Source organism: Musa acuminata, chromosome BXJ2-6 (genome assembly GCF_036884655.1).
Source record: "Musa acuminata AAA Group cultivar baxijiao chromosome BXJ2-6, Cavendish_Baxijiao_AAA, whole genome shotgun sequence".
NCBI lineage: Eukaryota > Viridiplantae > Streptophyta > Magnoliopsida > Zingiberales > Musaceae > Musa > Musa acuminata.
This window is the reverse complement of record NC_088343.1, coordinates 10,890,484-10,915,469: the sequence shown is the minus strand read 5'-3', so window position 1 is coordinate 10,915,469 and position 24,986 is coordinate 10,890,484. Positions and strand designations below refer to the sequence as shown.

The window sequence follows — 24,986 nt, the reverse complement described above, 5'->3', positions numbered from 1 at the left end:
ATGCAGCAGAATGCACCGAGGTTGCTTTCTTTTCGCCTGCAGTAATCTATGGAGTTTGATATCTATTGCATGGATGAATCATTCTGTCAAGGATGAACCGAACCAATCATCGGTGCGAAGAAATATGGTATGGTGAGTTAAGACGTCACTCGATGATCTGTTCTTCATGTGAACTAGACATTTTGCCTTGGTGCCATATCTTGTCAACACCGTGTATCGATTGCTTCCATAACCATACTGGACTCTTTGTTTCTCCAAGCATATGCTGCATGCTCAAAACTTTTCTACATGCTGCTCGGTACACTCATGCATCTGCCATTACAATTGCTTCGATCGTGCAGGTATAAATCCATGAACATGCAGCTGTACATCGCAACGAGACGCAGAAGGATCGTGCACTCATCTAATGCACATCGCTCGCTCGCAAACACAGGAACCTTTAGAGCAGGAAGTTATATTCCGAATAGGTACGCAAACATCCATAGCAAATACACATACCGAGACCTACGATCAATCACATGCAAATTAAGAGGGGCAAGAAGAGAGAGAGACAGAGCAGCTTCACCTCCATGCTTCCACACGCTCGATCTTTGAATTTATTCGACTCACGTTGCTGATCCCCTTCAACTTATCAGCTGGTAAGGAAGCTCGATCGGTAGACTCTCTCTTCGTCTTTCTTCCTTTCTTGTGATTTTGGCTGTTCGACTTGCCTGTCTTCGTCTGAACCGACTTAGGAGCACTAGCGACGAATTCGTGGCCGGTAGACGAACCAGCTGCGTTCTCAGAGAAGAAGGCCGCATCGTCATGCGAACTCCGAGCTGCCTCTTCTTCTTCTTCTGTAGCAATTCGAGGGAGACTATCCAAGACAGCCTCCTCGGCAACGTGTGCTCGTTCGGTTGCTTCTTCGCTACAAGCAGCGTGATGCATCTGAGGGCTCTGATGACCATCGTCATCGGAAGGATCTGCGCCACAGACAGCGGCATCCACTACAGCAGATTCTTGTCGTCTATCTTTCAGCGTCCTCAAGATCAGCATCCTCAGAAAATTCATCACTTGCACCGCATGCATCAACGCAGTCAAAGGATCTGCCATCTACAATCGTAAAACAAACACAATGCATTTTAGCTTGCGCTTACAAGCTTCGCTAGACCGATGGAAACAAAGATCCAATTACCTGAGTCATGTTGGGGGCAAACACCGTGGCAACGTTGCGTGCATTCATCTTGTTTTGTTCTTCTTCTTGGACGACATCAGCCATCAAATTGATAGCCCAATCCAAAAGAGCAGCCTCTGTCGGCGGCAGCAACCTGACAAGCCTCCCACAGTCTTCTTCCGTTTGGCATTGCATCACTTGCTCGGATGAAAGCCAGTCGAGCACCCCCGTCGGAAGTTCCCTAAACCAAGCCTGGAGAAGCAACACAGAAGCTAAAATTCCAGTGTCATGGAAACCAAATTCTTTCGAGGAAGATAAGAGAAGAGAGCATGTTCACCATATACATCTGTCGAAGGTAATAAACTAGCAGAGATGACCTGATTTCCGACAAAAGGAAAACATTGCTGATAGATCTATGAACACCTAATTAGATGAACATTCTCCTCTTAGAAAGCACAGAAAATGGCGGCATAGGCAGAGGATTAAGGATAAGTTTGTCGGAGGTAATACCTTTATTGAACCTGCCAAACAGTGCACATCGATACCCTCTGGCACTACTCCGTCGTTTAGCTGCTCTCTGAGATGTTCTTCTTGGCTGTTCTCAGCATTGATTCTGAAAATTCCTTCTGCCTGTTCGGTTTCGATTCCATCAAAATTTAGGCATCAAAAGGCATTACAATGTCGATTTAGAGTCATCAAATATACCCGAAGACCTCCTTGCTCATACAGCCGTCTTTGCATCAACAAAAGTATGGTTGGAACACTATTGCCTCTACAATCATATGAACATTGCATAGATTCAGTAGAAACACCGAAGACGGTCGCACTGCATCATGGTTTCCAGACAGTTAGCATGTCACATTGAAAGGGCAAAAGCCAACATCTAAACAAGATCGAGAAGCGAGAATAATTAGGGACATAGCAAACATAGATTCTGAGCGATCAAGCCAGCCAAAAGCAATGCAAACATACTCAAGAAGAGATGCCACTAGTTCTTCTTCTGGAGAGAGAAACTTTCTTGCTGAGTGACTAAAAAGGTTGAAGAAGAAACGAAGATCAAGAAATTTGGAACAAAGAAGTTCTAAAGGAGCTTGCAAATCACAAAGCATGAGCCTCTCGAATGAATGATAGGTGAGGAGAAACAGAGTTGATGTTGTGTTTTCTACAGCGTCGGGTGTGTTAAGATGCACAATAGGTTTGTGGTGAATTGATGAACAAAGAACATGATGTTGTGAATCATGCAATATAGCTTCTGATGATCTCTGTTAATGCGAAGCTCATGAATTTGTGGACAACTCGAGAAACCAACCAAAAGCTCACATTTTTCCGACAAGAAACAAGCACAATCTACGCAGAAGCAGCAAGAAGTTTTGAGACCTTGCGCTGGGGGCTCTGCGGGGAACCTCCGGCTCGAACTCGACGGGCAGCCCGAGGAAGCCATGGAAGCGGTCGAAGGTGACGTGGGCGACGTGCCGCACGTCGGTGGGGCACCCGATGTCCATCGAGCCGAGATCCTCGTCGCCGGCGCCCTCCGTTTTGCACCTCAGCAGTGACTTCCGGAGCACTGTTAGCAGCAATGCCAACACAGACAGTTGCTGTCGTTCGTCCTCCCCTTCGATCCCGACCTCCGCTCCTCCTCCTCCTCCTCCTCCCCTCCTATTCCTTCCCCTCTTCCTCTCTATCGCACCACCGGCACCACTTTGCCTCTCCTCCTCCTCCTTCTCTGCACCCTCTCCGCCGCTCTTGGAAGGGCTTAAAAGCCCATTGGAGGCATCATTCGGGTCGCAAGAAAGGGTGCGTCTTGGAGACGAAGGGAAATGCGAAGGGGACTGGAGTACCTCAACCATGGCTCGGTATTATGGGAAACAGAAGTGGAGGATGTTGGGGTGGGCCAAACAACGTTTACCGAATTAAGAAAAAGGAAAACCAGAAACAAAGATCGGATTTTGAGAACGACGGCTGACTAAAGATTGGATTTTTAGAACAATGGCTGGAAAAGGATTGGATTTTTAGGATATGTGCACTGCTACTCCTCCTCCAGCTGGGAGAAAGAGATGGACTGTGGGAGCTGAGGAGTTTTCTGGGATGGAGTTGGATTCAAGGAAGGATTTGGAGTGGTGGGACGTGAGAATCATAACTTTGCTTGTTATTTATTTTCTTCTTCCCTTTCCCGGGCTGGCTTTGGCTTTGCCTTTGGCTTTGGGGGCTTTAGGAGGAGAAAGAGAATGGTGAGAGTGGAAGGGGATATGGAAAGAAACAATTAAGGGGGGCTTTTGGAGGTGGAAAAGCAAGAGCGGAAGAAGGGCAGGGAATGAACCATCAGCAGTAGATTTGAAGGTTGGAGGGACTTTTCGCTCTTTTCTGGCGTTTATTATTGCAGAGAGAGAGAGAGAGAGAGAGAGAGAAGAAGAAGAAGGGAGGATGAAAGGGGGATTTTGGATCTGATGCCTACTTGTTTGTCTAGGAAAATGAATGACATTGAATGCACTACATTTAGCTACTAATTGCTATGTTAGTTCATGGCTTCTGTTGGTGAGCTATGTGAGCTATGACCCAGTTTTTGACTTTTTGATATGATGATGTTGTTGGTTTGAGGTTTGGCCATGAGGATAAGATTATAAGCACCACAGTGTGTCTTCAGGATGAAGTTTACTTTAATGAAAAGGTATAGAGAGAGAGAGAGAGAGAGAGAGAGAGAGATGTTGTCAAGAACTTGTTCTCTGTGTGATGCACATGCTGAACAGGACACAATCTAAGCAAACAATAGAATGGGCTGCAATTTGCAGCTTAGATTTATCCCACCACGGAATTCCAGATCATCATATTGTGGATTTCTTGGATTATTAGTTCACCATAAAGGCACGAGTGTTGATGAGATCTGGCAGCATCTCAATTAATGTCGTATTTTATCATCTTGTGGGCTTCGATTAGGTATTCTGCAGGTGCAGTTGCAGAAAGAGGAAGAAGGTGGGGGGGGGGGAAACACATATGGCCTAACTCTAACAGGCAGCTTAATGATCCAACAGCACAGCTGGGTGGGATGCCAAAGGGGGAGAGGAAAAAGGAGAGAGGCACTCATGGAGCTTTTCTTCTCAGAGGAGATTCCTTGCAAGGGACATTCTCTTCTGTAGTGCTTGGGTAGGTAAGCCACCATTGGAAAGAACAATCAACAGACTTATCTAAAGAGCTTTACTTACTGTTTGATCATTCTATCCCACTCAAGAACAGTTGTGTGATCCTCACGATTCCCTTCTGGCTTGCCATTGTTCTTGCTTCAAGTTCACTTCATTCACTGATCATCCATGATTACAGACTTGCCATTCCCAACATAAACCTTTGACCAAATCATATACATGCAGTCAGTGATAGCAGCAGCATGGCAGTAGATCTACAGCTACAGGAGGAGGAAAGACAAACAGTGACATGATGATCAGTATACAATGGTTCATAAAAGCATAATGGAAATCATGTCTCAATACCTAAACAAGCTGCACAATCTCTGGATATAAAGATGGGCATTCAACTCCAAACAAGATGTTGAGCTTCCTCCTGCTTCTTCCATTAGAGAAGGGCAACTCCTAACCTTTCCTCCTCTATTGCAGAGCAGAATCTGTGTGTCTGATGCTACAAAACTAATGATGCTGCAAAAGCCAGAAGGGATTAGAAGAGAAGTCACCAAGTTCATGGTGAGAAACAACACATGAATTGGACCTTGATTGCTGCTATCATGGCTGTCAAAGTAGTATCTTTTCTTCTTCCTTTTACTCAGGTCTGCTGGTTCTGCAATTCCAAAGCTGCTTTCATCATCATCATCATCATCATCTACTTTGCATCATTGTTGGCATCTCACCATGACATTCTAGTCCATTAATTATTCTCACAAGTTATCTGCTTTCATTGGTATGACTATGCAGACCTTTTAGGAGTTGGTTGCTTTGTTACTGTGCAAAGTCATTGAAGTTTGAGAATTTACTTTCAATAGGAGAAATATTTACGCCAATCATAATTCCATACGTTGCGATGCAATCAATATGGGAGTGTACATCATTGTATCTTTTCTCCTCAGCCACCTCCTTGACCACGTCGGATTTCTTGTGTACATGATCCCAAACCGAGTCAAACTCCTTTCGCAATCACCATATCGACCACATCAACTCATTAATAAATCACAATATATATATATATATATATATATATATATATATCACAGGAATTTAAGGTTTACTGTATCAGATTCATTTTGCACCTTATAAAGAGATATAAAAGAAGGAATAATAATGATAATATAACAGATCTTTTTCTTCTCTCTTGCATTCATGCAAGCGGGAGTATGACTCTCTCTGTTGCAACGACAAGAAGAAGTCTACATGGAATTCACAATGGCAGCGCCAATAGCGAAGGCAAGAGAAGTGATGGCGACATGGCGACCATAGCTGCTGCATGAAGCACTGTGGCCGCCGCTCCCACCAGCTGCAGCGCCGCCGCTGCCTCTGGTTACGGGTGATCGACCACCGCCGGCACCGCGAGAACCGCCTCTCAACTCCCTCACCGCCGCGACTTCCCTTCTTGTGCTCTCCTCCACATGTGTCGCTGCAAGATCCGATAACACCAGAAGAATCAGTCACGGAATAAGACCATACAGTTCGTCCATGAGCTTCATCTGAAGCTTCCGGCGTCGTCGCGTACCTGATGCGGTGGCGTTGGTCTGCGAGGAAGCTCGGAGAAGCATGGAGGAGAAGAGGAGCAAAAGCAGCAGAAGAGATCGCGATCCTCTGCTTGGAATCATCTCTACCAAGAAATAAGAATCGATGTTTGTGTTGTTGATATGCACACCTGAATTTATAGTATGTATGCATTTCGTGCTTCCTACTACTCTTTCTTTGTCCGGCATCTGCCATTCTTCCCTCTTACGCGGCGGAAGACGAGTTGACGTTTGTGCCTGTTGACGACGGATTCTAAAATGACGTGGCTAATTCTTAGTGGCTAAACATGGTGGCCCCGCGGTTTGAGAGGTATTCCAAACCTTTGACCAAGTCAAACACGAGGCGTAGGATTTATTGACCAACACGCAATCGAATCCTCATTTATACTCATTTTTGGTTGACGAAGTAAATATCTAATTAATTAAATTATTTTTAGTCCATAATTCTGATGAGTTTTTATTTTTGTTGTTGTAATTTTGGATAAATGAATTAAAGCTTTCTGATTGAATTAATTTAATTGTTTTTTTTTAAGCCATAGCGGTTGAGAGGTTAAACCAATAACAAGTACTGCTCGGTAATCGCCAACTCAGCGGCAGCTGCATGGATTGACACAGTCCGATACAGAAATATAATACGAAATGGTGCTTTGCATGTAATTATTTTATCTCGTCACAGAGTCACCGAGGAAGTTTTAATATTATAAAATGATTAATGTTTCACGATAATATAATAAAATAATATTAAAATAAGATAATTTTTGTTGAGTAGACGACGCATATGTTATTCTGAAATCATCAAAAATACTTAGGATGTCGAGATGATTGATATTTATATAAATATAAAAACTATTATATGTTATATGTAATTTGAAAAAAATAATATGTTAGGATAAAAATAAAATAATATTAGACCATACATATTTTTTTGATGTCATCTTTTTCTTTTTCTTTTTAAATCTTTTTACCGTTTATATCTTAGAGATATTATCTATAAGTGAGAGTAGAGGGTCTATGATAAATTATTATTAAGAGAGTTTATAAGATCTCTCAATAAATCTTATCTTAATTTAATTTATTTTTTTATTAATTAATAATCATAATAAGAATATAATCATATTCATAATATATTTTATCAAATTAAATATGATTACACAATCTAATATTTTTATATCGCAAGAGCTTATATCTGTCTCATCCCGGATTACAGGGTGTTGTTGAGATGGCAGGCATATAATTCTTCTACCACAAATCAGGAACGGATCGGACTTTGATGTCTTCAATAAATCTCTCTTTTGTGTCATCTTCCACATTCCTCTCCTCTTGTCCAATCCAAATCCGTGCTTCCGTCTCCCAGAAAACAAAAGCTTCTGTTGGGTGTCCTTTTCGCCATTGCCGAAAGCCCAAAGGGAGAGCATTGGTCCTCTTCTTGCAGACAAATAAGCAGGTTAGATCATATGGGTTCAATCTTATCCAAGAAAACAATTAGTTTCCACTGTTTTCATCAAATATTATAATGAAATCAAATGTGATGAAGGCTGTCCTGGTTTTATCCCAGTATTAAATGGCTAAACTTTGTCTTAGTTGACTTGAAATTTGAGCTCCGGCCATCCAACCCCCTCTCCCTTCTCCTTCCTTCATCTCCCCCCATGGCCAGTTCTTGCAGATCTTGCTTGGTTTGGGTCCTCTGCTTCTTCCTCTGCCATTGTTTGGTGTTCGTGGAGCCTTCCCGCAGAGTCTTCCTGTATCCACAGTCTCAGGAGATATCCTCCATAGTTAGCAAGCAATACAGGACTGCATACCACTTCCAACCACCCAAGAACTGGATCAATGGTATGTCATAGTGTTTAGATTTGATCTTATTCCTTTAGGAATCTTTGTAGAACTTGCGATTGCAGGATAGTTCTGTAGGATATTGATTTCAAGAATCTAGTAATAGGAAGGAAACAAACAGGAACTCCATCTCAGATTACGCAGACTCTTCTTGTTCTTGTTTTTCTAATGACTGGAATTACCTTTATGGAGAGCTGGATATCGTTGAGTTGTTTATGTCTATCAAACAGGATGGTATGTGGTAACCTGTATCATCATGCATACATGTTTGGATACTGGAATAGAGCTTGACATCGATTCTACTCATAGTTTTGGATGCTGGAATAGAGCTTCACATCGATTCTACTCATAGTTTCATCTGGTTTATGTTAGTTTGACAAGTCCCAAAATCAAGCTTGTTATCTCCTACCTTAACTATAAATAAGGGCTTGAGCTTTGAAGTTAGTGACACCGTAAGAAAACCTAATTGTTTGTTTTCGATTTAATTTTTATTAAATCTACACTTAGTTAAAATAGTTTGGGCTTATAGTTTGATCTTTTCTTATTTAGTAGTTTAAGGTGTTTTATGACCTAGGAATATTTTTCTAAGACATTTATAATTGTCCCTTTTATAGTAGAGTTTTGTTCTTCCTCCATCTATGGACGTAGGTCAATTGACCGAATCATATGAATCTGGTGTCCTTGTCTCTTTTATTTTTCTGCTTTATTATCTTTATTAGGTTGTCAAGTTATCCTTTGATAAATTTTCTAGGGTCAGCTCTAACAAACCGGTATCAGAGCTTGGTTTCAGAATCTTTTGGCAACGATGATAATAATAAAGATCGTTGTCGAGAAATTCGATAGAAATGTCACCTTCGGCATGTGGAAGCTTAAGATGGAGCTCATTCTGATTCAAGATGGAGTTGATTTGGCACTATAGGGAGTTGAGAACATTCCAGATATACGTCAAATAAAGATCTTGTGGCAATAGATAAAAAGGCTCGATCAAACATTATTCTAAATCTCTCTGATGAGGTTTTACGGGAGGTAGCTACGGAGACTACGGCTAAGAGCATGTGGGACAAGCTTAAAGCTTTGTATATAAAGATGATAATGAAGAATCGTCTCTACTTGAAACAGAGTTTATATATGCTTCAGATGATTAAATGTATATTTATACTCTCACATCTTGATAAATTTGATTCCTTAGTTATAGATTTGGAGAATATAAATGCGAAAATTGATGACGAGGATAAGGCCATGTTACTTTTGTATTCTCTTCCCTAATCCTTTATGAAAAATAAATAATTTTGTATCAGGAAATTAAATCTGTATTAAAATCTAAGGAGTAGATAGATAGGGATATCACTGGGAAAAATAGAGGGAATTAGGCTGAGGATCTGATTGATTGTAAGGGGTAGAACGGATAAAAGAAAATTTAACAATAATAGATCTAAATCTAGATCTAAATCCATACATAGAAATTTGGAGTGCAGGTATTGTCATAAAATGAAGCACATTAAGGCTGATTACTTTAAATTAAAAAAATAAATTAAGGCAAAAGGAAAAAAATTATTGAGAAAACTACTAAGTCCGCTAAAGCTAGTGTAGCAGTTGATGAGAATGTTAGAAATATTTTCTTTGCTACTGATGACCGGACGAGGTCTAAAAATGAACGGATTTTAGATTCGGGTTGTTCTTATCACATGTGTCCCAATAGAGATTTGTTTTCCACATGAATCTTGTAATGGTGGAATTATTTTGATGGACAATAATGTCACATGTGATGTTGTTAGTAGAGGCACAATCCGAATTAAAATGTATGATGGTATTGTGAGGATGCTCACTAATGTTATGCATGTTTTTTATTTAAAAAATAATATCATCTCTTTAGGCACCCTAGAGACTCTTGGGTGTAAATACACAGCTGAATATGAAGTTATGAAACTTTCTAGATGTGCCCTTATTGTTATGAAAGCTTGTAGGTCTAATAGCTTATTTATTTTGTAGGGAACTACTATCACGTGCTTAGTTGCAGTCTCGTCATCATCATTGTCTGATTCTGATATCACCAAATTATGACATATGCGTTTGGGTCATATATATGAAAAATGTTCGAGCATATTGAGCAAAAGGAGTCTTCTTTGCAGACAAAGTACTAGGCCACTGAATTTTTATGAACATTACATTTTTTGAAAGCAAAAAGTCAACTTTAATTCTCCGGCAATTCACAAAACGAAAGGTACTCTTGACTATATTCATTCAAACCTTTGGGGTCCAACTCATATTTAGTCTAAGGGTGGTGCCAGGTATATGTTGACTTTCATTGACGATTATTCCAAGAAAGTTTGAGTTTATTTTTTGAAACATAAAAATGATATTTTTCTAACCTTTAAACAATGGAAGACTTTGATTAAAAAGCAAATAGGCAAACAGATTAAGCGGCTTCGAACAAATAATGACATGGAATTTTGTGAATGTGACTTTGATGAATTCTACAAAATGAAGGAATTATTTGGCATCGCACTATTAGAATGACGCCTCAGCAAAATAGTGTGGTCGAACGTATGAACATAATACTTTTGGAGAGAGCAAGGTGTATGATTTCAAATGCAGGGTTGACAATGGACTTTTGGACAGAGGCGATTAATATGGCTTGTTACGTTGTCAACCACGCTCCTTTTACAATATTTAATTTTAAAACTCTGAAGGAAGTTTGGCAGGTACTCCTGCTGATTACTCTGATTTCAAAATTTTTGGGTGTCTAGCATATATGTATGTAAATGAAGGAAAATTAGAGTCTCGAGCTAAAAAGTGCATTTTCCTTCGGTATGCTTCTGGGGTGAAATGATACAGATTGTGGTGTTTTGATCCCAAATCCCCAAAATTTGTAATAAGTAAAGATGTTACTTTTGATGAATTGTCTATGTTATCTTCCAAAGAGGAATCCACTAGTTGTACAAATGATAGAGCGCAAAAGTAGGTGGAGCTTGAGATTGATAGTTTTGATTCTTTTCAGTCGAACTCTTCTACTCAAAGAATGCCAGTAGATGATCCCGAATCTACTGACGAAGATGATTCAAAAGAAGAGCAATATTCCAGAGCTAAGGATAGACCACGGAGAGATATTCAACCATCACAAAGATATGCAAATTTGGTTGTATATGTTTTGTTTGTTGCAGAAGAAACAAGTGAAGTTGGTGAGCCTACTACCTACTCAGATGCAGTTTCTTGTAATAATTTTGCTAAATGATTGATTGTGATGAATTAAGAAATTGAATCTCTCCATCAGAATAGAACTTGGGATCTTGTGAAGCCGCTTTCGGGTAAGAAAATTATTGGATGCAAATGAGTCTTCAAAAGGAAGGAAGGTATTCCAAGAGTTGAAGATGTAAGGTACAAAGCACGATTAGTTGCAAAGGGCTATAGTCATGTGCATGGTATTGATTTTAATGACGTATTTTCACATGTTGTTAAACATAGCTCTATTCATGTTTTGCTTACTTTAGTTGCCATGTATGATTTTAAATTGGAGTAATTTGATGTCAAGACAGCTTTCTTACGTGATGAACTTGAAGAACAAATTTATATAGAGCAACCTCATGGATTGAAGTAGTCTCAAGACAATAAGTAGTATAAGAGGTTTGATTCTTTTATATTGGGTCATGGTTACACGAGGAGCATGTATGATAATTGTGTCTACTTTCGGAAGTTAACCAATGGCTCTTTTATATATTTGTTACTTTATGTTGATGACATGCTTATTATAGCTAAGAATTTGTCAGAAATTCACACTTTGAAAACGCAACTGAGTAGTGAGTTTGAAATGAAAGATTTGGAAGCAACTAAAAAAATTCTTGGCATGGAGATCAAAAGAGAACGAGGAGTTGGAAAATTATTTCTGACCTAGAAAAATTACCTCGAGAAAGTCTTGGAGAGGTTTAGCATGAAAAACATTAAGCTAGTGAGTACTCCTCTTGCTTGCCATTTTCGGCTATTTGTTGCTCAATCACCAAAGTTAGTTGAAGAGGAAGAATATATGGTACAAGTTTCATATTATAGTATCATGGATAGTATTATATATGTAATGGTTTATACTCGTTCAAATATTTCACAAGTAGTTGGTGTGGTTAGCATATATATGTCTCCCCCAGGTAAAACACGCTAGCAAGCTGTGAAGTGGATTCTCAGATACTTGCAAGGGACTTCAGATGCCTGTTTAGAGTTTGGGAAAAATCGTAACACTTTGGTTGGTTTCAGCGACTCTGATTATGCTGCAGATCTTGATAAACGAAAATCTTTGACAAGCTATGTTTTTTGCATTGGCAGTTGTGCAGTTAGTTGGAAAGATTCCTTATAACCTATCGTGGCTTTATCTACTACAGAGACAAAATATATGGTAATGACATAGGCGATCAAAGAAGTTTTATGATTAAAAGGTTTGTTCGACGAATTATGTCGGTGTTACTATAATTTACTATGATAGTCAAAGTGCTATTCATTTGGCTAAAGACTAGATGTATCATGAAAGGACGAAACACATCGATATGAAGTTTCATTTTATTCGTGATACCATTACTGAGGGAAAGGTCCTTGTTCAGAAAATTCATACGAAGAACAATCCAGTTGATATGCTTATGAAGCATCTTCCGGTTTACAAGTTCAAGCAGTGCTTAGACCTGGTTAGTGTTCATTATTGGTGATTGCCTGTTGAGATTTTTGTGAAGAAGGTGGAGCAAATTTTGGCAAGATAGAGATTTGTTAGTTTTGGCAAGTTCTACATAGGGAAAGTCGAGCTTGTTATCTTCTATTGCAATTATAAATAATGACTTGAGCTTTGAAACTAAACACATCATAAGAAATACATAATTATGTGCTTTGGATTTTCTATTTAGTAGTTTCATGTGTTTTTATAACCAAGGAATATTTTCCTAATGTATTTGTAATTATCCTAGAGTTTTGTTTTGGATAGGTCAATTGACTGAACCACGTAAATTTGGTATCCTTGTCTCTTTTATTTTTTTATTTTATTAGTTTTATTAAGTTGTCAAATTATCGCTAAATTTTCTTGCAGCTTTTAACAGTTTCTACTGCAAGATTTCATGTTCTAACATGGTCTCTTCTCTTGCATGAATTGGTCCTCCAAAACCTGACGAATGAGCAGACCCAAATGGTATGCAACTCTCTCTCTCTCTCTCTCTCTCTCTCTCTCAGGCAACTGTCATAACTGCCACCAAAACCACTGACAGGACCGATGTACTACAATGGCGTCTACCACCTCTTCTACCAGTACAACCCCAATAGCTCGGTGTGGGGCAACATCCATTGGGCTCACTCGGTGTCGACCGACCTCATCAACTGGGCGCCGCTCGACCTCGCCATCCATCCCACCAAGCCCTTCGACATCAATGGCTGCTGGACCGGCTCAGCCACCATCCTCCCCGGCCACCAGCCGGTCATCCTCTACACTGGGATGAACCGAGACAACCAGCAGGTCCAGAACATTGCTGTCCCGGGGAACCTGTCCGATCCTTTTCTCAGGGAGTGGACGAAGCCTGACTACAATCCTCTGATGACGCCCTCCGACGGCATCCACCCCGACATGTTCCGGGACCCGACCACCGGGTGGCGCGGAGCCGACGGGCGTTGGCGAGTCGCCCTGGGAGCTGAGATCTCAGGGAATGGAACCGCCTTGTTGTACAAGAGCGAGGACTTCGTGCGGTGGGAGAGGGCCGACTCGCCTCTGCATTCGTCGAGCGCTTCGGGGATGTGGGAGTGCCCTGACTTCTTCCCGGTGCCGATCGAGGGACGAGAAGGCTTAGACACGTCGGTGAACTCCAAGGACGTCAGGCATGTGTTGAAGATGAGCTTGATGGAGCCGCAGTCCGACTATTACATGCTGGGAACGTATGATGAGACGAGGGACATCTTTGTGCCGGACAATGCTGCGGACGACTACCGGATGTGGTTGAGGTACGACTATGGTAAGTTCTACGCATCGAAGACGTTCTTCGATGCGAAGAAGAAGCGGAGGATCTTGTGGGGATGGTTGAATGAATCTGACACTGAATCTGATGACATCGCAAAGGGATGGGCTGGTATTCAGGTGACTTCTTCTTCTCTGCTTGGATCATATAAGCTCATGTTTCGATATCAGAAACATATGAGTGATTCTTCAGATCATTCCGAGGAAAATTTGGCTGGATAGCAGAGGAAGGCAGCTTGTTCAGTGGCCGATCGAAGAGGTTGAATCTCTCAGAAGAAACGAGGTTCATCTGCATGGCTTGGAGCTCACAACAGGTCTGCATGAGATCAAAGGAGTAAAAGGTTCACAGGTCAGTGCCTAACACAATCTTATACAGATTAGGATTGTACTGCCGATTACTTATGGTGGATTTGGCTTTGTTTTGGTTTCGATCTCCGAATAGGCAGATGTCGAGGTAGATTTCGAGCTGCCAAGCTTAGACAGAGCAGATCCCTTTGATCCCACTCGGGCGATGGACGCTCCTAAGCTTTGCAGTCAAGAAGATGCTTCCGTTAGAGGTGGAATCGGACCCTTTGGGTTGCTGGTTTTGGCTTCGGAAAACCTGGAGGAACACACGGCTATCTTCTTCAGAGTTTATAGAGATCAGAACACAGCCAAAGTCCTCATGTGCTCTGATCAGAGAAGGCAAGTCATTTTTGATCATGCGAAGGACTCGTTTGCAGCATCGAATTTTGTTTCTGATGGCTACAAAGCAACGTCATTTACATCAAGTTCTTGATGCTGAGAGCAGGTCCTCTCTAAGGCCAGAGCTCGACAAACCAGTGTATGGAGTGTTCTTGGACGTGGACCTCGAGAAGGAACGAAAGATTTCTCTGAGAACCTTGGTGAGTGAATGTTTGTCTCTTCATCTAATCAATTTTGATCCTGTAAAGCTCACGATGACCTTCTTGTGCGTGTTGCATCTCCATCTATGCAACAGATCGATCATTCGGTAATCGAGAACTTTGGCGGCAAGGGGAGAGCATGCATCACGGCTAGAGTTTATCCTGAATTGTTCTTGAACACCAGCTCTCATCTTTACCTGTTCAACAATGGCTCCAGCTCTGTGATGATCTCAAGGTTTCAGTCATGGGGCATGGCCAAGGCTCACTTGAACATAAAACTCAAAGACCTAGTTATCGAAAACTAGGGTTTTCGGGTGCATATTTTTCAGTGAAACTATGATATCTCAATTCATCAGTCAACCAAGGAAGAAACAATCTTTGGTATTCTGATACAAGAAAAGATGATTCATGATAAACCTCAAACATTTTGCTCCTCTCAAAATTCTCCATTTGCTTGCAATGACTGATGATTAGCTGAGCTGACGAGACTTGTACCATTGAAAAGCCACAAGATGAATGATCACTAGAATCTTAGCATTACATCTAGAAGTTGGCACAACAGCTATGCAAACTGTTACATGAATTGGATTGGATTCTTGTCATACCGCCGAAGATACTTTCCTCTGGAACACAATGTTCTTTGTGAGGTCAGTGAATTAGGTGGTGACATGAAGCTGACCGGATTCCTATGTGTGATCCACATCTCAGGGGTGGCAGATCTCCCTTTCTTCTCTGTTCAAACTCCACGCCAAAGGTGCCATATGAAGATCATGTCTCATCTTGCCTAAAAGTCAAGGATTTTCCACCCAGAACAAGAAATCATGGATTTGCATAGGAAATCAATTATCCCATAATTTTAGATCAGGAACAGTTCATTGTACTGTCTACAGAATTCTGTATGGAAGTATCAGGTCCCAAAGCAGGGATCTCTTTCTTGAGCTTCTGCACTCCCTGTTTCTGGGCTTTCGGTAAAATTAGGCTTGACTCAATTATTACCTTCGAGACATGGATGTAGACATAAAGTAGCACCAACTTCTTTGTTTCAGTTTTCACACCAAAGAAAGATTGAGATGACTAAAACTACCGGTTTCTTCTGCTTCCTAAATAATCCTAATGGAAATTAGGATCACTCAGTTAATAAGCTGATGAACTCTCTTTTACCTGTTTATGGGGTTTCACTTCGAGAAATGGATGCAGAAATGAATCAGCTCCTTCTTTGTTTCAATGATCTGCTTTGATTTTGAGGAATCAATAATAATCTCCAGAAAAGCTTCTTTGTTTTAGTTTTAAAGCCAAAGAAAGATGGAATGTGACAAGAAAGCTTTTATAAAGTATATTTAGATCAAAGACAGCTAAAGGATAAGGGGACTTGAGAGCAATTGAGAGATCATTTCTCAGATTCAAACATGAGCACTGCTCCTGCAAACAACTGTAAGACAGAAGAAAATAGGAAGTCAGAGAAAGAAACTACTTGAATGCCTCCAAGCATGAGCGCAATGGATTGGTGCCCTCAACTAAGTGCAGTTTCTTATCCAGCACTGAGAAGAACAAGGACAGGCCTTGTTTCCAAATGTGATGGGTTCTCATGCAGCCAGCCTGTAGTCCCACCATTGGAGCTACTCACTACTCACCATGCCAATAACTCCTATAACCGAGCGAAAATTGAAAGAAACAAAGCAGGGTGGAGATTTGGCAGCTTCTGCTGAGATCCAATGCTTGTTTGACGGACAAATTAGGTGGCAATCCCCATCCTTCATGGCCTGTCAGAAGAACGTGGGGTGTCATATGCAGGTATGGGGAGAGAGACCAGTGTGGAGTCTGAGTAGGAATGTGGGATGGTGCCCTGTTGCTGCTCATCAACTTGCCTCACAAATGGACTGAAGCTACTCTAGACTGTATCCTCCAGCTGGTAAGGTGGAGTATCCTTGACTCAGGCCCAAAGGTTCACTGCCCCTCACCATCACAAGTTGCCAGTGGATCCCCCTCCCTCTCTCTCTCTCTCTCTCTCTCTCTCTCTCTCCTCCTTCTTGTTTACAGCCCCGTTATTGATGCTTTCTTGGACGTACTACCAACACGAGGAGTCTTGACATTGCATTAGAGGCCAAGACAAGTGGGCATATTTCATAGCCAAGTGCTGCAAAAAAGAATTATTAGCTAAATGCATCGAATGGCATACGATTTTCAACCTTTTGGTAAACCAATGTGTTACTTGCGAAGTCGATGAAACACACCTTGACTTGTATGCTAAGAAGTACATCATGAATCACATAAAGATTGATCGAGCTTTCTTCTTTCATTATGGCGTTTAAAAAAGGTGATCCGCATGGAAAATCTAATTCACAATGCTTCCCGATCGAGGTGGAGATGAAGTCAAGATGAGCTGAAAGCAAATGTTAGGCGGGGTATGGTACAACATGAGAATGCACTGCTTACGTCTGAGAAGAAGCAGGCGATCGAGGTGTGGTGCTTTCTTCGATGGTGCAGCTCTGTGCTGCCGCGGATGTGTTTCCCTGCGTTTCCGATAGCAGCACTGTGCAAGTTATTTCAGAGCCATTAATGCGGATGTGAAGGTCTGTCTCCTTTCATCCGCCCAACTACAGCTCGGTATCCATCGACATAGAACCGAACAATACGTATTATTTTCTCACATAAACTTCATCCGTGATTGAAGTTAGGATTTTGAATTCTATATCATTCAATTTAAGCGAGGAAAAATCGTCCTGTGAGACCCATGAGGTTTGCTTGCATGCAGATGCCCATCTCTACGTGTTCTGGTATCTCGTTGTGCTCAGAGAATGTGGGACTCACGGTGTCTTTTGGAGTTATTGAGTCATCAGACATTGTTGGCAGCAATAATTGAGATTCTTCGTTAGCACAAGTGTCGTCTGGTCTTCTCCCATCCCTCTTCCAGCTTATATATACCACCCGAAGTGCTCTTCCTTCTGCAACGCTCCCTTAGAATCATCATCAGGTGTTGGTGTTTGGCTTCCGAGGTAAGTGATGGGGAGAGCGAATAGCAGTTGTTGGACGGCATGGTTGGCTGTGGTTCTTGTGCATTGGTGCCTCTGCGTCAGGGAAAGGAACAGAGTGGTGGTGGAGGCCTCCCATGTGGTGTATGAATCCCTCCAGTCTGTTCCTGCTTCCGTTGTCGACAGTAAGTTGAGGACTGGGTATCACTTCCAGCCCCCGAAACACTGGATCAATGGTACGTTACGTCACCTTCCTCTCCTCCTCCTCTCTGTTCTTCTCTTCTTCTCATGGGAATAACTGGGAGTGGTTCTTCTCTTATCCTCAGCCTAGGCTTGCGCTACAAGCTCTTCACTCTTGTCCTCTATTTGCTCTCACGGTTGCTTTCTTAATAGACCCGCTCTCCTGTTGCTAATGGTGGTGTGCGTCGTCCCATGGTGCATCAACCTTGCTTTCTGTCTTTTCTCTTGGTTCTCTCCCTGTTGCGAATCTGTCCTTCCACTGTTGCTAATGGTGGCGTCGTGCCATCGGCCGATGCTGCACGTAACCCGACGACAGCGTCCCCCACCGGCACGTTTTAAGGGGGGTTAAGCCTTCCCCCTAATAAAGCCCAGTAAACTAATGAGTGCTCTGTACTTCCTCTCACAATATTTAAGAGGCTAAACTGCATGGCTTTCATAAAACTTCCTCTGGATTTGACCACTCTGATTCCCTTCCAACCTTTTCGTACATTCTCACATAATATGTTTGAATATTAATCAGAGCCTTGGATTCTGCAACGGAATCCCACCAATCCTTTTGCATGTTTCTATTAGATTTGTGCTTGTCCAAATGCTGTCACTGATTTTGTCATTGTCTTGTCGTCTCCTCCATGATGCTACGCTAATGGATGTACCATCAAATGCACAAACCTGACGTCCAGATCCAAATGGTACGTTCCCCCCCCCCCCCCCCACACACACACACTCTCTCTCTCTCTCTCTTTCTCACGACACACACACCTACACACATCTTCTTGATATGATCCGTACGTAACATTAATGTTCACTAGGGCCGATGTACTACAATGGCCTCTACCACCTCTTCTACCAGTACAACCCCAGTGGCTCGGTGTGGGGCAACATCGTGTGGGCACACTCCGTCTCCACCGATCTCATCAACTGGGTAGCGCTCGAGCCGGCGATCTACCCGTCGAAGCCCTTCGACATCAAGGGTTGCTGGTCTGGCTCTGCAACCATCCTTCCCGGCAACAGGCCCGTGATACTGTACACTGGCCTCGACCCTCGTGAGAGACAAGTGCAGAACATTGCGTACCCGAAGAATCTCTCTGATCCTTACCTCCGTGAGTGGGTGAAGCCCGACTTCAACCCTGTCATTGCCCCGGACGATGGGGTCAACGGCAGCGCCTTCCGTGACCCGACGACGGCGTGGCGTGGACCTAGTGGCCACTGGAAACTGGTGGTTGGCAGCAAGTGGAACAAGAGGGGCAAGGCGATTCTGTACCGGAGTAGAGACTTCGTGCACTGGGTCAAGGCAAAGCACTCGCTCCACAGCGCCAGGGACACCGGCATGTGGGAGTGCCCGGACTTCTACCCGGTGGCGTTGAAGGGGACGCGAGGCCTAGATACGTCCGTGTATGGCCATGGCGTGAAGTATGTGCTCAAGGTCAGCTTGGACATCACGAGGTACGAGTACTACACGGTGGGGAAGTACTACCACGACAAGGACAAGTATGTGCCCGACGCAACGTCGGCGGACGATAACACCGGCTTGAGGTATGATTACGGCAACTTCTACGCTTCCAAGACCTTCTTCGACGGGAAGAAGCAGCGAAGGATCCTGTGGGGGTGGGCCAACGAGTCGGACACCTCGGATGTCGATAAAGCTAAAGGTTGGGCGGGCATTCAGGTCGGTCTTGACGTGGTAGAATTCTGTCATGCGCTTCGCCCTCCACTGATTTCGATGAACTTGATGTGGTGATCTGTTGTCAGATGATTCCAAGAACCATTTTGCTCGACAGCAGCGGTCGACAGCTTGTGCAGTGGCCGATCGAAGAGATTGAATCTCTCAGAGGCAAACACGTTGTTGTCGAGCACAAGAGGATCCCAAGTGGTGGCTTCTTCGAAGTGACCGGGATAGACTCTTCACAGGTCTGCGTTTGATATCCACTTGCAGAACTGTGGCAGTGATTCTTAAGTTGACCGTGTCTCTTTCGCCGTGCAGGCGGATGTAGAGGTGAGCTTTGATGTCTCAGGCTTGGAGAAAGCTGAGGACTTCGATCCTTCTTGGGCGACTGACGCCGAGGCACTCTGCGGCCGGAAGACAGCAGACGTGAAGGGTGGGGTTGGGCCATTCGGAGTGCTGGTTTTGGCTTCAGCCAACATGGAAGAGAAGACTGCTGTGTTCTTCAGGGTCTTCAAAGCTTACCACAAACATGTAGTCCTCATGTGTCATGATCCTACCAGGTCAGCTATTTATCTTCACAGTTCTTTACCATTTCATTCACAGAATTCAAGCAGCTGTATGATGATCTTCTAGTTTTGATTGGCTAACCATCCTTGTGTTGCTCGAACAGGTCCTCACTGAGGGCAGGACTGTACAAGCCAACCTTTGCAGGCTTTGTCGATGTCGATATAGCTAAAACTGGCAAGATCTCCTTAAGGACCTTGGTATGTTGATAAATCCCAAACCTTATTGCATCCACTTCCTGTCAGCATTCCATCGTCTTCTTCATTTATGAGCAAGTTTTGACCATGTGATGCAGATTGATAGCTCTGTGGTGGAGAGCTTTGGGGCCAAAGGCAAGACATGCATTACTTCCAGAGTTTATCCCAGCTTGGCTATCGGAGAAGATGCCCACCTGTTCGTCTTCAACAATGGATCAACTGATGTCAAAGTCTCCGAGTTGAATGCATGGGAGATGAAGAAACCTCTGATGAATGGAGCATAGTGAGACAATCATTGAAGTGTCCACTTCTACAATAAGTTTTCGTAGCTTCATGTCCACTGCAGTGTTATCCTTGAAGGTTCTAATTCCAGTTATCCTTCAGAGTTTATTGAAGTGCATTACCGAAGTGTTTTATCTCTCAGTCAACTCAAGATTCTTCAGATACACATCAAATCTGCATAACACTTGTCAGATGCACAACACATTGAGAAGCTTGTCACTGGCAAATCCTTTATTCTGAGGAAGGCAAAGACCACATCCTTCCCTCAGCACAATGCAAAAGCCAAAGTATACTTTTACTAGGTTGCTGAGAAAGCCATGTGGAGATGCTCTTGCCTTGTCAGTGCATCTTCAAAAGCTCAAACCTTGTGAGTGGAACTTAGGGAGGAGTAGCATCTTTCTACAGTCTCAGCTGAATCAGCTAATGGGATACAACACAGCTTTGGGAGGATTGGATATGGTCTCTCGTGATCATTGCTTTAACATGAACATGATGAATTGGACCACTCAAAAACTCTACTTGGGAACAGCTTCCCACTTTGTGTAAAGATACAGAGAGGAACCATTAGTTTCTCCTGGAAGGAATTAGTACCTTAAGCTCAGACAAAACCATGTCCTGACAAATATGTGATTCTGACACAAACAAAGCATCTGAGAAATCATATCCAATATGATTTCAATCTGATGATTAAGGTGTTGGAAAACAGGTTTCATATGAAGAGAGGCCTCGTAAGAACACCAGTTTTAGTAGAGCCATCTGGATTCATCTTCTTCTGTCTAATATGAGCTTCATCGTCTTCTCAAGATTAGCAGTAGCCCTTCTCTGCCATACGAAGAATAACACTTGGTCGGCATTACGAATGCAGTGTTCGACCCAGTAGCAAATTCGAATCACTGTCCATGATAGAGCAGCAGACAGCGTCTCCACCAAATCACCAAACGACACGATGTCCATCGACACCATAACTTCCGCATGAGGCCTCCACGTGTCACGTCATACTCTCGGCAAAAAATGAAACATGCAATCACGATTTGACCTCTGCCTTAACAGTGACGAAAGACTCACACCAGTTGTCCTTGGCGAGGGCTAAAAGGTAATTTCGGACGATGCAAAACGACCGTAACTGATTCCTTCTGCAGTCCTCCCATTGAGCTTTTAATTCAAGACTCGATCGCTGTCGTCACAGCCTCGACTCCCTTCCCCACCAATTCTTTCACTTACTTTGAACGAAGTGGCCGGGGATCGTTGTGGAATTGGTCAAGGCAAGCTTCGTATGCTTCGGATTCGTTTCTTTTGGCGGATTTTTTGGGTGTTCTTAGGGTTGTAGGTCGACTCTTTGTTTCGATCTCTTCGTATGTATTTCTTTCTCCGGTTTCTTGGTGACTCAGGACGCGTCTTTCTTGCGAATAGATTGATTCTTGGGTAATCATTTATGGCGGATGTGTGGAGCCTTCGATTGGGCGGGTTAGGGTTTTGGGAAGGATTACATAATCATTTAAGAATTATTTCTCGGCGAATTTGGCCTCATGAGAATTGTTAGGGGAATGCGAAAATTGGTCTGCGGTGAGGAAGGCGTGCTGGAGAATAAGGCATCGATCGGCTGGGGAAATGCTGTCACTTCTTCCATGGTCATAAATCGAGATAAAGGATGCTTCAGGCTCTGAACCTTTGAATGGAAACAAGAAGGACTGTCATCCTGATTCGATTGCAAGGGAGGAGTAGGCGGAGGTTATCGTCTCTAGGAGATTGAAGGTTCTTCTCTGTGTTCTTTATTTAATGGTTTTATTCATTTAAATGATATTGTATTCCATTGTTGATATATATAATGTTTAGATTATGAAGTCGCTTTGATTTGTGAAAATAATTTATGGTTTCATGATGTAAAAAATTGTAGGAATTTTTTTTAGTCGATAAAATTGTGAGATTTTATGTTGCTTAATGAATTTTATTTTCAGGAGATGCCTACTCAACATGATTGTTGAAATATTTATTTATTTCTTTATTTTTTAAGATTGAAAAATTCAAAAGATCAAGTTTGGAATTGACTGGAGATACCTGCTGTATGCTTGTGAATTTCCACTGTTTGTAATTTTATAGGGTTGCTATTCTAGAAGGTCCTCAATAAGTCTGTTGCATTTTATATAAGCTTACTTGAGTCTTTCTTATAAGCTGATTTGGAATTGTAGCGATAGTTGCAGGTGCATTTTTCAATAAGCTTCTAGTTGCTCTGGGATTGTAGCAGATGTTGCAGGGTGTTGTTCAATAATCTTCTAGGTCTTCTCAGAGAGTTAATACTTTACTTTTTTAAAAATTTAGGGATAATGAAACGTTTATCCTTTGTAAGTAATAGAAGCCACCATTTGATATTCTGTTTCATTATTATTGATTACTTGTGCTTTCTCTATTTCATGTATCGCTTTCTTTACATGCTTATTTACTGTCTGTTACACATTTCCCCCTTTATTTTAGTGAATGAAGCTGTTCTCCAGTTCACAAGTCTAAGTTTCTATGTAGTTCGAAAAGTGAGCCTTCAGTGGATGGGTATGGCATTTCATCTAAAGGAGATCTTTTCATTATTTTGTTACTGCTTTTTTCCATATAACTTTCTGGGATAATTTGATGCCCTTTGAATGACATGATTGCTGATGCTGATGGTTCCTCTAAATAATAGATGAAACACTGTTTCCTGTGCATCAATATATTTCTTTGATGTCATTTCACAACTCATTAGATACATCACTTTTTTAGGTGGTTCCTATTGTTGTCTGTTTTCTAGGATTCCTTTCCGTGGATATTCCTGACTTTTATCTTTGCTTCTCTTCTATTGATGTCTTTTCTTGATATGAATTTCTTCTTTTCATCCTCCAATGTCGATTGCCTGCTTTTCCAACTTTTAGGTGCTCATCCAGGTTCTTAGATCCATTAAACAGTTTGATGATCCTTGGAAGGAAGGTACTGGATTATCAACTAATTCCAAGTTGGAATTCTGTGAAGGACTTTTGCCATGCTGTAGTGATATATAGAACAGGCAAACATTTTCACCTTTTGAGTGTTGTATGTTGAGTATTTGCAATCTGTTAACCTACCAAAACTACAGTTTTCATGTCTTATGACAATAGAGAGCTGGATACTTGTTTTAACATTTATTATAGTGTCATGTATCTGTTTGGAAATTTGGTAAAGTGGTTCTTCTTTCAGTATTATGACTTGAGGCCCCTAAATCATGATTTAAATTGTTGGTCAGAGGACCGATGTTTACCTATTGATATTAATCACTGGTACAGAAGCATAGAACTCAGTATATCTGAATCATTTATATTTATTATATTGTTTTTTTCCGGTGACATGCATGGCACAGGTCGCTCTTGGTATCTTGTTACTGTACCTCTCTGATATTTTTTTTGAAACCAGTATTGAACTGCTATCGAAAACCATACCCTAAATAATTGCATGATGACAGACACTTCATGGGTAGAATATTTAGCTAAGGAGAAACCGAAGCAGTATCCTTTGTTTACAGAGTCTTACGCATGCAGGGCAGAACCACAATCTTCTGTGGCAAGTGATGAGTCCCTTCTGTATCTTATTTCGTAGAACTCTGAAGTTGACTGCATACATGGAGAAAGGCCAATGATTTCTTAACAGCGATGCCATCATCATGGTCGTGATACTGAGATGGTGCTCAACAGCGGTGCGCAGACGGTTTTGTTTATGAGTTTTGGCTACATGCAGGTCATGGAAGCATATAGCATTTTTTGGTGATGATGTGGATTCTACGATCTGCTACCTGTTGGAGATGGAAGGCAGCTAAGCTGTGCATCTCCTGGTGGCAGAAACCGACACAAAGGGAGAGCAGTAGCAGAGTGAGTATTGGAGGTAATCTACCACTTGTATTCGATGCATTCTGTCTATTTCATATCAACATGCCACTCATAGCATGGATCGTTGATTCTGATAGAAATAATAGAAGATAAGAATAATAATTAAAGAAGCTTTATTGTAGAAATGAAATAGCTTTAGTTTGACTATATTAACATGTTCCCTCTCCTATTTATAGGGATTAGGAGGAATTGGAATTGCTGTGAGTGCAGGCATTCCCTTAAGTCTATCGACTGTTGGCAGATCAGTGAAGAGAGCGAAACGAAGCTTTGCTTGAATATATTAATATGTTCCCTCTCCTATTTATACATATTAGGAGGAAGGATTTTCCTTAACAGAATAAACAGAATAGAGAGATTTCCTGGGAAAATCTTATCTTCTATCAGATTCTCCTTCTGGTGACTCTGCAGCAAGTTGGCATAAAAGAACACTAATAATTTGCTTTCCTTGAGTAAAACGTTAATGGTTTTTTTTCTATGCTTGCAGAAGCGGGTAACATGTCCTAAATTTTTTTTATATGGTCCTTTGCTAGGTTTGTCACGTTCATACTGGTCCATGGTCGAATGGTATGGATTCGTCCTATTTTGACATAGGGGAGGGGGGAATACGTCCGAAGAAGAAGAGGAAGAAGTGGAAAGGTAAAAAAAAATAATAAAGG

The 24,986-nt window shown here is 41.9% G+C and overlaps 3 protein-coding genes and 2 long non-coding RNA genes across 5 annotated transcripts; 3 read left to right on the top strand and 2 right to left on the bottom strand.

Annotated features, from left to right (window-relative positions):
* Positions 1-339: 339 nt before the first annotated feature.
* Positions 340-4,903, bottom strand: LOC103987703 (rho GTPase-activating protein 5). The gene is made up of 6 exons (XM_065112492.1): positions 4,351-4,903; positions 2,531-4,278; positions 1,859-1,979; positions 1,664-1,783; positions 1,175-1,405; positions 340-1,092 (listed from the first exon to the last, which is right to left on the bottom strand). The coding sequence occupies exons 2-6, from the start codon at positions 2,998-3,000 to the stop codon at positions 562-564; spliced, it is 1,473 nt and encodes a 490-aa protein (XP_064968564.1). The 5' UTR covers positions 3,001-4,278; positions 4,351-4,903; the 3' UTR covers positions 340-561.
* A 510-nt stretch (positions 4,904-5,413) lies between these two features.
* On the bottom strand, positions 5,414-6,015 carry LOC103987702 (uncharacterized). The gene is made up of 2 exons (XR_010487728.1): positions 5,840-6,015; positions 5,414-5,743 (listed from the first exon to the last, which is right to left on the bottom strand). It is a non-coding gene; the product is annotated as an uncharacterized LOC103987702 (long non-coding RNA).
* Positions 6,016-7,439: 1,424 nt separating this feature from the next.
* On the top strand, positions 7,440-15,472 carry LOC103987701 (beta-fructofuranosidase, insoluble isoenzyme 4). Its single transcript, XM_009406080.3, has 7 exons — positions 7,440-7,685; positions 12,829-12,837; positions 12,914-13,770; positions 13,844-13,999; positions 14,093-14,334; positions 14,441-14,534; positions 14,630-15,472. The coding sequence occupies exons 1-7, from the start codon at positions 7,502-7,504 to the stop codon at positions 14,837-14,839; spliced, it is 1,752 nt and encodes a 583-aa protein (XP_009404355.2). The 5' UTR covers positions 7,440-7,501; the 3' UTR covers positions 14,840-15,472.
* A 2,354-nt stretch (positions 15,473-17,826) lies between these two features.
* LOC135587074 (beta-fructofuranosidase, insoluble isoenzyme 3-like) lies at positions 17,827-20,567 on the top strand. Its single transcript, XM_065112488.1, has 6 exons — positions 17,827-18,432; positions 18,553-19,409; positions 19,493-19,651; positions 19,725-19,966; positions 20,077-20,170; positions 20,266-20,567. The coding sequence occupies exons 2-6, from the start codon at positions 18,558-18,560 to the stop codon at positions 20,449-20,451; spliced, it is 1,533 nt and encodes a 510-aa protein (XP_064968560.1). The 5' UTR covers positions 17,827-18,432; positions 18,553-18,557; the 3' UTR covers positions 20,452-20,567.
* A 1,031-nt stretch (positions 20,568-21,598) lies between these two features.
* LOC135614771 (uncharacterized) lies at positions 21,599-24,708 on the top strand. Its single transcript, XR_010487724.1, has 2 exons — positions 21,599-24,325; positions 24,507-24,708. It is a non-coding gene; the product is annotated as an uncharacterized LOC135614771 (long non-coding RNA).
* The last annotated feature ends 278 nt before the right edge of the window (positions 24,709-24,986 follow it).

Excerpts from the sequence above, each read along its gene's own strand:
- LOC103987701 (XM_009406080.3), top strand. The coding sequence starts at position 7,502 with ATGGCCAGTTCTTGCAGATCTTGCTTGGTTTGGGTCCTCTGCTTCTTC. Across the intron at positions 14,000-14,092 it reads AAGGAGTAAAAGGTTCACAG|GCAGATGTCGAGGTAGATTT; the intron begins GTCAGTGCCTAA and ends ATCTCCGAATAG. Across the intron at positions 14,335-14,440 it reads ATGTGCTCTGATCAGAGAAG|GTCCTCTCTAAGGCCAGAGC; the intron begins GCAAGTCATTTT and ends TGCTGAGAGCAG.
- LOC103987703 (XM_065112492.1), bottom strand. The coding sequence starts at position 3,000 with ATGGTTGAGGTACTCCAGTCCCCTTCGCATTTCCCTTCGTCTCCAAGA. Across the intron at positions 1,784-1,858 it reads ATGAGCAAGGAGGTCTTCGG|GCAGAAGGAATTTTCAGAAT; the intron begins GTATATTTGATG and ends GAAACCGAACAG. Across the intron at positions 1,093-1,174 it reads TTGCCCCCAACATGACTCAG|ATGGCAGATCCTTTGACTGC; the intron begins GTAATTGGATCT and ends TTACGATTGTAG.
- LOC135587074 (XM_065112488.1), top strand. The coding sequence starts at position 18,558 with ATGTACTACAATGGCCTCTACCACCTCTTCTACCAGTACAACCCCAGT. Across the intron at positions 19,652-19,724 it reads CCGGGATAGACTCTTCACAG|GCGGATGTAGAGGTGAGCTT; the intron begins GTCTGCGTTTGA and ends TTCGCCGTGCAG. Across the intron at positions 19,967-20,076 it reads ATGTGTCATGATCCTACCAG|GTCCTCACTGAGGGCAGGAC; the intron begins GTCAGCTATTTA and ends TTGCTCGAACAG.